The following is a 12,698-nucleotide window of genomic DNA, read 5'->3' as shown; positions in this document are numbered from 1 at the left end:
AGGACCAGGCGAGGCAGGACCAGGCGAGGCTGATGAGGATGCTGAAGCTGGACCAGACGAGGCTGAAGCTGAAGCTGAAGCGGAGGCTGGACCAGACGACCAGACGAGCAGCAGGCAGCTGAATGGGCCCCTCGGACCCTCCAGCGGAGACGGGAGGCTGGACGGGCCCCTCGGACCCTCCAGCTGACGTGGCATGAGGCTGGTGCGGTTCTCCTGAACCCCCAGCTGACGTGGCATGAGGCTGGACGGGCTCCTCGGGCCCTCCAGCTGACGTGGCATGAGGCTGGACGGGCTCCTCGGGCCCTCCAGCAGACGTGGCATGAGGCTGGACGGGCTCCTCGGGCCCTCCAGCAGACGTGGCATGAGGCTGGACGGGCTCCTCGGGCCCTCCAGCCGACGAGGCAGGACGCTGGCTGGGTTCACCTGAACCCCCAGCTAACATGGCCTGAGCCTGGACGGGCTCCTCTGGCCCTCCAGTGGAAACAGACACTGAAGCAGCAGGTACGGAGACCTCTGCCAGTGTGGACACTGGCTGGGACTGAGCAGCACAGTGGCTAAACTCAGGCAGCAACAGTGGGATGCAGTCCTCAGAGGGCTGAAAGTGTTCCCCAATACGCTCAGCAGAGGACTGAGGCGGACGGGTGAACTCACTTGAACTCCCAGGGGGTGCTGAGAGCTGAGACTGGTCAGGTGAGTTCTCCGGTGAGGCTGCTGGCACTGGCGTCTTGACCTCTAGGGGTCCAGAGTTGGCTGGTGACTGACACCCAGCCTCTGGGGAGGCCCTAGAGGGAGCAACTGTCTCTGACATGGCCAGCGTAAGAGAACCAGCAGATTTTGTGGTGGAGTGTGTTCCCTGCTTGTAATGAACAGATGAAAAACAGTTCTTTTCGGGTTGAATGGACTTAACTTGTTGTGCAGGAGGAGTTGGTGAAAATGATGGCTGAATAGGTGGCTGAGCTGATAATAAGGCTGATGAGTCTTCTACCAACCGAGCTATTGACTGGGCTATGGATTGTAACATAGTGTCTACTAAGTCTGGCTGAGACTGTAACTGGGCTATGGGTAGTGAGGCTGAATGTGATGGAGGTGACGGCTGGGCAGCTAACTGAGCTTCTGGCTGGGAAGCTAACTCAACAAACCCAGCCCCGGTATAAACAGTCACAAGATCTGGCGAAACAGACAGTGTGTCTTTTCCACTCACCACAGCCGGCAACTCAGGAGTCCTAATCTCCGGCTGTGGGGTGACGCGCCGGCGGCGCGATCGTTGCTTCCTCCCGGGCAAAACATCCGGCGGGCCGGGCAAAACATCCGGCGGGCCGGGAAAAACCTCCGGCGGGCCGGGAAAAACCTCCGGCGGGCCGGGAAAAACCTTCACCGCCCGGCTGGGTTGGGAAGCGGTAGCGGCTGGAGGATGGAGGTGAAGTTCGTGGAGAACGTAATCCTGCACGAGCGGATGCAAAGAGTCCAGTAGCCAGGGATAACAGGTAAGGAGGTGTCGTAGATCGGCTTCAACGGAGTGAAGAGGCGCCCCTCCCTCATGCTCAAGCAGCCGGTAAACCAACTTAGAGGCGGAGCGGATAACGGCCTCCTGAAGCTCCCTGGGTGGGGTGACTGCCGCTGGATCCATATCTGGCTGGTCCGTACTGTCACGGCGAGTGAGGTGAGCTGTGTGGAGGAAATGAAGGAGGATCCAAGTGCAGGCAGTCGTGAAGGTGTAAAGGTGGTTTATTGAACATGAAAGTAAATACAAACGGAAAATGGAGCTGGAACTAAACTATACTGGGAAACAACTAAACTACAAAGCACAAACCTGAATGAGAACGAGCAGAGGAGAATGACGATGGACAGCAGGGAGAGCACACGGATGTGACATGGTAGATACACAGATGACACAGGGTGGAATACACAGACGGACCAGCAACAACAATGACTGAAGACATGACTTAAATACACAGAGAACCACGGGGAATTACACACAGGTGGTGGACACAGCTGGGAATAATCAACAAGACGAGACAAAGGTAAAACTGAACACACTCACATGAGACGCAGACCTTCACAATAAAACAGGAAACAAAACACACTTTACTAAGACACAGACTAGACAGAGACAGACTTGAAATGACATATGAAACTAAACCCACATCTTAGACCCAGATAAACAGAACATGGAACTCTAATAATAGACATAAACATTACCATAACACGACAAGAGAACAAGAACACAATCCCTGATGCAAACTTAAATCAAAACACAATAAACTCAAAATACTGGGTCCAACGGACCCAGAACCGTGACAGGAACGTTCAAATGTGGGCGGGAAAAGTTAGAGCATTTTGTTGCTAACACAAAATGTTACATATGAACTTTTGTATGCTATTAGGTGCAATTTTATGACTTCAGAGGTATATTTATCTATTCATACAAATCTCAGTTAATATGCCCAGTCCTCACCATTTCCTTGGTGAATTAATTTAGAATTTATGCCATAAGTTTATATTTCTTTCATCTCACTTCTAAAGCTAGTATCCTGAAAGGAGCTGAATAATCTAATCAACCTGCTTGAAGTGCTGTACAAGTATACATAATGTGTTTTTGAGATTAAGGCAATGACCATGTTAGTGCTTTTGTGAGCCTCTATGACATATGGGAATCTCTAACATATTTCTAAGCGTCTGTGGATTTATTCATGTGTATTTTCAGAGAAGCATAACTGAAGGTACGTGTTTGTCCAAGACTGAGAAATAAGCTGCCAATCAGCAGCCTATTTATTCAAGAAGCCTCTAAATTCACATTATTCAAATCATCAGACCCCATTTTCCTTATTGTTGGTTTTCTCTGTGTGTCTGTTTTCTTTGCACTTGTTTTACTTAAACAATATTCAGAAGCTATTATTAACAGCATTTTCAGTGGCTGTCGTCCCCCCCCCCCCGCTCACATAAGAGAATAAAATGCATTCGGACACCATCACAAACTGACTTAAAGATAAAACTGAAGTCGAGTGCCCCCCCCCCCCCCCCCCCCCCCCCCTCTCCCTGCATTAGGTGTTAGGTTCAGGTATCACTTCTCCTAAAGAATAACAATTGCCTGGCTTTACATCAACTGTCAGTGCTGTATATTTGTATATTGTCATTATCATTCATTTCGCCCACTACATAAGTGACAAGCTGAAATTGAACTGTTTGACAGATTCAAATAAAAGCTTTTTGCTTTGTTGACATATTGATGTTATCTACTAGCTAGCTCCCTGACTGTACACATACATTTTGAATGTAATGTAAGACACAAGTTCATTTGTTTAAATCAAACTGGATGTTCAGTGTGAGTTAGGTTAAAACTTCTCATCCACTGGAGAAGATGCACAACATGTCTCCTTGCAGGAGCAATAGTGTTAAATTCGCCGCATATTGAATTGTTATGTGGGGACTGCTAAGGATCCATCAGAACTGAACCTTACTCCACAAGAAACCCATCAGTTTGTCATCTGAGCCTCTGTAGACACACATAGAAAAGCTCCAAATACCTTTTAGAAAGTAAGTGAGCAGTAAGAGAGGATACAATCAGAGAGTGGAAAGTGTCAATTAACTTTTATTTGAAATATAATTTTGCATGTTTTTTTTAAATAATGAAATATTGAGCAAAGCTGAGACAAAAGACAACAAAAAGGAGAGTGCCTCCATCTTACATTACATTACCTCCCCTGTCCCCTCTCTCTCTCTCTCTCTGATTGTGTCACATTTGACACTCTCTCTCTCTCGCTCTCTCTCTCTCTCTCTCTCTCTCTTTTCGCGTACCCCTCAGTTCACTCATCTGTAACCATTCTCACTCGGTTTCACACCGCTCTGTCTCCAATTTCAATCTCACAACACTGTCCTCAGTCTCAGTTGTCAAGGTAAAAACCCACACAACATGATTGGATTTTCATGCATGCGTACTATCTTTGTGTGTGCATTTTTGATGTCTGTTTAGCAATGAAAATACCACTGTTTAAGAAAATATTTTTTTTTACTTCTTATAGCCTGAAGTCCTATCTTTGAATAGGTTTGAGATAATAATTGATTTCTTTCATCTAGCAGCCTGAAAGAGGAAAAAAAATGTTTTTATTGCTTGTTGCCAAAGGGTTGGCTTCTTTTATTTTTTTAAATAATAAATGTAAGCAACATGGACCAAATTTGAAAATGTATTGATATTTTGTAGCTGAATGGGGTTTAAGAATGTGAACACACGGATTCTACGGAAGGAAGGTCACAGTTTTGTATTCAAGACTGACACTGTCCAGGTTGTGCTAAAAAGACCAAACTGTGGAGGAATATAAATGATGTTCTTGATAAGTATGTATATTAATATAAGGCACAGACATGCACATAAGTACTTTATGCTACCTGCTTAAAAAGTTGCACTGAAAGAAAGTTGAGAAAGGGGAGATGATAATTTCCTACTGTGTTTAATGCTAATTATTTTACTGAAAAGAACAATGTAAAAGCTTTTGCCTCAACACGGTGTAATAGTTTGCTTGAGCAGAGCACAAACATGGCGGTGAATGCATAATGATAATCATTCCTCAGGGACTCTAAATCTGCCAGAAGCTCCAGCCTACTGACTGCTTCCTGTTCAACCAACTGTTGCTAAACAGAATCAAGCAAAAGTGGTTGATAGAAAGAAAGCTAAGAGAGCACAGTGAGAGCCACGGGGTAAGAGATTGAAACTTGAACTTTTATTGAACGAATCAATTGTGCTCATTTTAACGAAGCTTTTAATAAATTGTTTCAGTTTGTAATAAACTGCAACTGAAAGTTAAGAAAAATAAAACTAGCTACTTCAGAGTATTCATTTAGTGTAATTACACAGTTATTAGGGTTTAGCAGCTTTAGGAAATTCATGAACATTTCAGCTTTATCTGAGCTGAGTTCATAATTTTTGAAGTGACTTTTGAAAACACTGAAAAAAGACATTCATCCACAACTGCTATGTAAGAAAGTACAGTAATAACTTTTCTATCATTGTGCCATATTTAGAGCATTCTGTTGTTGCTTCCCAGCTGGGGCAGCACAGTATGGTCACTGAAAGAACAGATTAAAGGAGTGGATTGGCCTACTTTATCCTCATTTATGCTCTTCTTCTGTTCTGTTTTTAAGTTTTTAGTCTTATCTGAAATAAAATTGAAATGTTGGGGATTTATTTAGAAGAATTCTGTTGTTTTTTGGCAGAATTGTGTACAAGTAAAATCAGATGCGTGGGAAGGTACTGACTGAGCATTTCAAAAAATGATACTGCAAAAGGAAACATCGAGATGCCTTCATTCAGTTGTTTGAGGACCATTTTATATATATATATATATATATATATATATATATATATATATATATATATATATAAATAAATCCCCTCTCGCCCTCTCGCCCCTGTTGGGCGGTCTATTCTTCAGCCTCAGGTCCTCTACCAGAGGCCTGGGAGCTTGAGGGTCCTGTGCAGTATCTTAGCTGTTCCCAGGACTGTGCTCTTCTGGATAGAGGATCTTTGATGTTGTTCCTGGGATCTGCTGGAGCCACTCGCCTAGCTTTGGAGTCTCTGCAGCTAGTGCTCCGATTACCACTGGGACCACTGTTACCTTCACCCTCCACATGTTCTGGAGCTCTTCTCTGAACCCTTCATATTTCTCGAGCGTCTCGTGTTCCTTCTTCCTGATGTTGCTGTCATTCGGAACTGCTACATCGATCGCTACAGCCGTTTTCTTCTGTTTGTCCGGTTGGTTAGGACCACCATTTTGTCCATCTGTATCTGAAAGTCCCACAGAATCTTCGCTCGATAACCGCTCAAACTGAAGATTTTTCCATCTGTGTGAAAAGGTAGGAAACGCCAGTTCAAGCCAAAAGATACAATGCTAACAAGCCACGGTTAAACATTGTAAAAGATTTCTAACTACCTGAGAAAACACAAAAAGAGGCAGGTGATTATTATGTAGGGACAGGGATGATTCTCAGGCTGTGAAGAATTGTACATTTTCTGCATCTATTTGTAACACCTGGTCAGAGGGCCCGGTGGCGCCAGTGTCCGGCAGCCTCGCCTCTGTCAGTGCGGCCCAGGGTGGCTGTGGCTACAATATAGCTTGCCATCACTAGTGTGTGAATATGTGTGTGAATGGGTGGATGACTGGTTGTGTAAAGTGCTTTGGGGTCCTTAGGGACTAGCAAAGCGCTATACAAATACAGGCCATTTACCATTTAACACCTATGTGAAAATTAAAATAAAATATTTTCCTTCTTTCCTCCCATCTGAAATACATTCACATCATCCACTCTCATGCAGAATGACTACCGTAAGCTGTCCATGCAGTGTAAAGACTTTGTGGTGGGTGTGTTGGACCTTTGTCGGGACACAGAGGAAGTTGAGGCGATTTTGAATGGCGACGTGGATCAGTGCCCGCCGAGTCCCTACAACCGTCCCTGCCTCAGCCGTGTCAAACTGGCTATCAAGTATGAAGTCAAGAAGGTAAGACAAAAACCGATTAGCTCGTTAAAAAATGTAACGAATTTTACAAATTGCATTAATTTGCAACATTAAAAATTAGTGTAAAAATTATTCAAAGAATTAGCAATGCAGTATGTAATGCCTTTTTTGTGGGATTAAATTATTTTTGCAGGAACTGTGAAAACATTTTCTGTAAGTAATAACTAAACAAAATGCCAACATAATACAAAAGACTACAAGAAAAAACGGTAATTGTTTGTCTCAGCAGCTTTATAGGTCTCTAAAGGTGAAGAGGCTTGTCACACAGTGTGTTTGACTTTGATACCTAATACTGGTGTTCATGTACTATGTCAACTTCTTTTTCTTTAACCTTTTCGAAAGGGCAGTACATCTGAGATATAATTGGAGCTCATTTTTTGGGTCTTTACAGTTCCAAAAATCCATTCGGTGTATGAAGAGTCAGATGTGGACAAGGCTTATGATAATTTTCTAGATATTTTTACTATGTGGTACAATAAACATTGTCCTGTAAACGAACACATGACAAAGAAAAAAAAGATAAAAAGTCCTTGGCTCACAAAAGGAATTATTAATGCTTGCAAAAAGAAAAACAATCTGTATAAACAGTTTATCAAAGTAAAAACAAAAGAAGTGAAACAAAGATATAAAGCATATAGAAATAAATTGACTGATATTATAAGAACGAGCAAACAACTTTATTATAGAAGAAGATTATATGAAAATAAAAACAATATAAAAGGAACTTGGGATGTGTTAAACAACTTAATTAAACAAGGATCTTCTGGAACATCATATCCTGAATATTTTACTGATGCAAATGGTGAAAATCACAACATGAGTAATATTGTCGATGGGTTCAATAAATTCTTCATAAATGTTGGCCCTGAACTAGCAGCGGACATCCCGTGTCATAAAAATGAAAATATCAGTAATATAAAATCAAATCCCTTTTCACTGTTCCTCTCAGCTACAAATGAGCAAGAAGTAATAAATATCACATTAAAATGTAAAAGTAAGTCTTCAATGGATTATCATGACATAAATATGTCTGTAGTTAAACAGGTTATTCTGAATATTGCTAGTCCCTTAACATATATCTGTAATTTATCATTTCAGTCCGGTTGTTTTCCAAAAAAAATGAAAATTGCGAAAGTAATACCACTATATAAAAGTAATGACAAACACAGTTTTACCAATTATAGGCCTATTTCTCTACTGCCTCAATTCTCAAAAATTCTAGAAAAACTTTTTAATTCAAGATTAGAAAAATTCCTTGAAAAACATCAAATAATAAATGTTGGTCAGTATGGTTTCAGAACGCAAAGAACCACTTCAATGGCGATAATTGAGGCAGTAGAAGAAATTACTGATACACTGGATAAAAATAAATATGCAGTTGGTATTTTTGTTGACCTCAAAAAGGCCTTCGACACAATCAATCACTCAATTTTACTGGATAAATTGGAAAGATATGGTATTCGAGGGAAAGCTGGTAACTGGTTAAAAAGTTACCTAACAGGTCGGGAACAATATGTTAGCATAGGGCATTACCATTCAGAGAAACTTGGTATTACATGTGGTGTTCCCCAAGGGTCAGTGTTGGGACCAAAACTTTTCAATGTATACATAAATGATATTTTTGATGTTTCTCAAGTACTTAAACTCATACTGTTCGCAGATGACACCAACATATTTTTCAGTAGCGATGATTATACTGATCTTGTAATGACTGTAAACAGGGAGCTAAAATTAATAAAAAAATGGATGGACATAAATAAATTATCATTAAATATAAATAAAACTAAAGCAATGTTTTTTGGTAATTTAAAATATAATATAGAATTACCAATTATCATTGAAGGTGTACCAATTGATAATGTGAGTGAAAACAAATTTTTGGGAGTTATAATTGATAACAAAATTTCATGGAAACCCCACGTCAGACACATAAAAACCAAAATTTCTAGAAGCCTCGCAGTTTTGAACAAAGTGAAACAATTCCTTGATAAAGATGCACTTCGTACTCTGTACTGTACCCTGGTTCTTCCATATCTTACATATTGTGTGGAAGTGTGGGGAAATACATATAAAAATACAACTAATCCATTAGTCACAGTACAGAAACGAGCACTGCGTATTATTCACAAGGCTGGTTATCTAGATCATACTCACAAATTCTTTCTTCAGGCAAAGTTACTTAAATTCCAGGATCTGGTTAATTACAATACATCCATAATTTTGTATAAAGCTTTTACTAAACTTTTACCGGCAAATTTACAAACTAGATTTGAAATTCGAGAAAAGGTTTATAATGTGAGAGGCTTTGGAGAATTCAAATTACCCAGAACTCGAACAACCCGTAAAGGCTTTTGTGTGTCTGTATGTGGTGTGAAAATCTGGAACAGTCTGAGTTTACAATTGAAACAATGCAAAAATATTCATAGATTTAAATTTCTCTACAAACAGTTGGTCTGGTCACAGTATACTCAATGATGGGTTTTAGTGTGCTCTGTAATGTCTGTCCTCTTACCATTGCTGGTATGGATTCCAAAATAAAAAAAAATAAATAAAGTGTGCGTATGTATGTACATATATGTACTTGTGTGTGTAGATATATATGTATGTATATGTATGTGTGTTTGTTACTTGTAGTTATTACTGCCTGTTACCTGTGGTAATGCAATTTATAATTTATATATTCTGTATTCAGTTATGAAGGCTCTAATTGTTGGTTGTGAGCTGCCGCTTAGATGCTTGTATCTGCCCGGGGCTGTTGATGGGTCTGTATGCAATGATGGGCGTAGCTGCGGGAAGTTTATTGTTTTTTTTTGTTGATGAGTGAGTATAGGGGTGGGATTTAATAAGTTTTCTTCGTCCCACTCCTTTTTCAGGCAAGTTTTGTTTTTTGTTTTGTGTATTTTATGTTCAATATAGGTATTTGTTGTGCCTGAAAATGAATAAATAAATGAAATGAAATGAAATGAATACCCAACCCCCAAAACACATGGGACCACGCAAGAAAACATGACCAATAATCCTCTCGTCATTTCAACTTTAAGGTCCATTTGTTGTTTGGAAGAAGACAGTTTTGTTGTATAATAACTTTGACTGCTTTGTAACTTTGACCTTTTGGACCTGTACATTTCCATTAAGGTTATTACACACACATAGGAATTCGAGTATTATCAGCACTGCCCAGAAGTAAAAAAAAAAAGTGGAATGAGACTCGCCACATACTTTTTAGTTGTTGTGTTAACATGGACACATTAATATAAGTGCAGATTTGTCAGTTTGGCTAAATCAAATTTTATTTATATAGTTCCAAATCACAACAACAGTCGCCTCAAAGCGCTTTATATTTTAAGTTACGGATCAAAGAAATAGTCAGACAACCCCTTTTTGAGCAAGCACTAGGAACTACAAGTAAGCCAGCAGTCTTAGAGCAAAGTGCACTGTTAGCGTGATATTGTATTATGAGGGGCCTGAACATTTAAGACCTTGTATGTGAGGTCCAGGACTATAAATTCGATTCTGGCTTTAACAGGGAGCCAGTGAATAGAAGCCAATATGGGAGAAATCTGCTTTCTCTTTCTAGTTCCTGTCAGTACTCTCACAGCAGCAATTTGGATAAATTGAAATTCAGAGAGGTTTTAGAACAGCCGATAATAATGAATTAGAATAGTCCAGAAATAATAATGCATGAACTAGCTTTTCAGTACCACTCTAAGACAGGATGTTTCCAATTTTAGAGATATTTGTAAAAATGCAAGAAAGTCCTGCATATTTGTTTATTATGGACATTTAAGAACAAATCCTGGTGAAAATATTGGTTTCAAGATTCCTCTTTCTGTTACTTAATGCCAAGGTAATTGTATCCAGAGTATCTGGTTATACATCACGTTTCTAAGATTTTTAGGGCCAAGTACAATAACCTCAGTTTTATCTGAATTTAGAAGCAGAAACTTCAGAGGTCATCGAGGTTTTCATGTCTTTAAGACATTGCTAGCTAACTGGTGTGTGGCATCATATATAGAAATAGCTGGGTATCATCTGCATAGCATAAAAATGTATACTATGCCTTCTAATGATACTGCCTAAAGGAAATATGAGCAATGTAAACAGAATTAGTCCTAGCAAGGAACAGTTTGGAAATCCATAATAAACGTTAGTGTGTGTAGTTGTGTAAAGAAGACTCCTTATTTACATGAACAAAGTGGAGTCTATTAGACAGATATGATTCAACCCAATGCAACACACTACCTTTAATTCCCATGGCATGGATAGAAATACATTATTTATTGCAGTTTAACATGTAACCCGACTTATTTCTAACTAAGCTAGTTTCTCTGATCTGTTTGTGCAGTATATTTCCAGTACAGTATGCTTGAGTGTTGTTTTGAATGTGGACTCACAGGACCCTTTTGTAAACAACTCACTGACCGGTGTGTAAAAGTTAATCCCTGCTGTGCAGAGGTGCTCAGGAAAATGTCAAACCAAATCCCTTTTCCCCATTTGGCCCTGCCATTCTCTCTCACTCACACGTGTTCCTGTCTGATCCTAATGTGCCTCATGTTTTCTTTAATCAGGTAATTCCCTGGTGTAGTTGTGCATGCGCACAGGTGTATTTGTATACATGTGTATATGTGTGTGTGTGTGTGTGTGTGTGTGTGTGTGTGTGTGTGTGTGTGTGTGTGTGTGTGTGTGTGTGTGCGCGCGCGCACACACGTGTGTTTTGGGCATTAAACAGGTTGCTTTTTTGTATCCTGTACAAGAGAGCATGACCAATACCAGGCAGCTAATTACACCAGGCAAGAGGAGAGGGAGGGTGTGATTGCCATGGAAACCAGGTGGAGCGTGACTGCATGTAGAGCATGTAGATGGACACAGGAGGCTTTCATGTCAGGGGTTATTGGTTTGATGGACTGATCAGTGGTAAGTTATAGTAACTGAATGGGTGGTGGTGTATGTATTACTGTTTGAGGCTTTTCAGCCATATGCAAATTGTATGTGTTTGTTTCAATCGGTGGAGGAAGCAGAAAATGTCAATTGTCAGCTCAGATAAATGTTCCTCAAACGTGATGATCAAGGGTCACTGGTGAAGTGATGGATAGGCATTGATTGACTGGGTGAACCCAATAAAGTGAACAGAAATCGAGGGAGAGCACACATGACCAGAAGTGAGGTGTTGCTGAAATCTTAGACGTGAATACAAAACACACAAACACAACGTTTGATTGTTCCACTAGCTGACTGCTGACTGAACATTGATTGCTTGGTTGTCCACATCCTTCCTCCAGCTGGAAGAAAAACATCCATCTTCTCCTGCGTTGTAAGACCTTTGCTGGCTTTCATTTATCACTGCCTTACTTAGAATAAACTCTGTAATTAATGTGAAAATGCACCACTTCTTATTGCCTTATTTATTTTGCACTTTGTATATTAAATTGATTTTCCATCCTGCTTGTTGCCATTTTTCTTTTTAAATGAATTCAAGTGGAAACCATAAACACAAATGTATTAAAGGTTGCCACTTGACTTCGTTTAGGTAGTAATATATTCAGATTTTTATGAATACACAATACTCAAGTACTAGAAATAGATATTCAGAATGGACACTAAGCTACTTGAGATACTTGGAAAAGTAAATTAGCACCAGATGCCCTTTCGCAAATATGTAATATTTAATCATGTCAATTTTACCCTCTTGGCATTTGTTAATTTAGTTGTATTGAAGTATCATGTATAGTATGCATACTTTTCATAATTAAAAACTGTAATTCCCCATAAAGGAAGTGCAGACCACTGCACCTGCTGAGGGGATTTTCCTGTTTGCTGTTGTTTATGTTTCCCTGTGGGTTATAACCCAGACGTTTTTGCTTAACATAATGGGAAACTTGAAGAAAGTTCTCCCCAATACCACCAGCATTTAGCCTTCTCTAAAACACTTTTTGGATTTGAGACATTTGATATTTATTGTGTCCTCTTTAATTTGGTAACCTGTCTCTTTACTATGCTTTCTTTACTTCTTTGTCTTTCCCACCTTCTCATTGGCTATCCAGGCTTAAATATTTCCATCTCCCCCTGTGCAAGTATAGTCCCGACATTCCATCTATCTTTGTTAATTCAATGTGCTAACCACCACCTGTTGCTATTTCTTTGCTGTCTTGTTTTGCATTTTTTAAATTTACCTGTCAGTTCATGTTATATC

General features: G+C 40.0%; 1 protein-coding gene across 1 annotated transcript in view; it reads left to right on the top strand.

The window, feature by feature from the left end:
• The window catches only part of trpc7b (transient receptor potential cation channel, subfamily C, member 7b), a 38,975-nt gene that overhangs the window by 11,364 nt on the left and 14,913 nt on the right, over nucleotides 1-12,698 (top strand). The window contains exon 3 of the mRNA XM_085425332.1: nucleotides 6,308-6,490. Coding sequence (XP_085281458.1) covers nucleotides 6,308-6,490 — 183 coding nt within the window. The remainder of the gene's footprint in view (nucleotides 1-6,307; nucleotides 6,491-12,698) is intronic.

Source organism: Rhamphochromis longiceps, linkage group LG2, assembly GCF_057381845.1.
Source record: "Rhamphochromis longiceps isolate RC_006_pf linkage group LG2, R_longiceps_female_GT1.1, whole genome shotgun sequence".
Lineage (NCBI taxonomy): Eukaryota > Metazoa > Chordata > Actinopteri > Cichliformes > Cichlidae > Rhamphochromis > Rhamphochromis longiceps.
The sequence above is the reverse complement of the archived record's forward strand: the minus strand, read 5'-3'. Positions and strand labels throughout refer to the sequence as shown.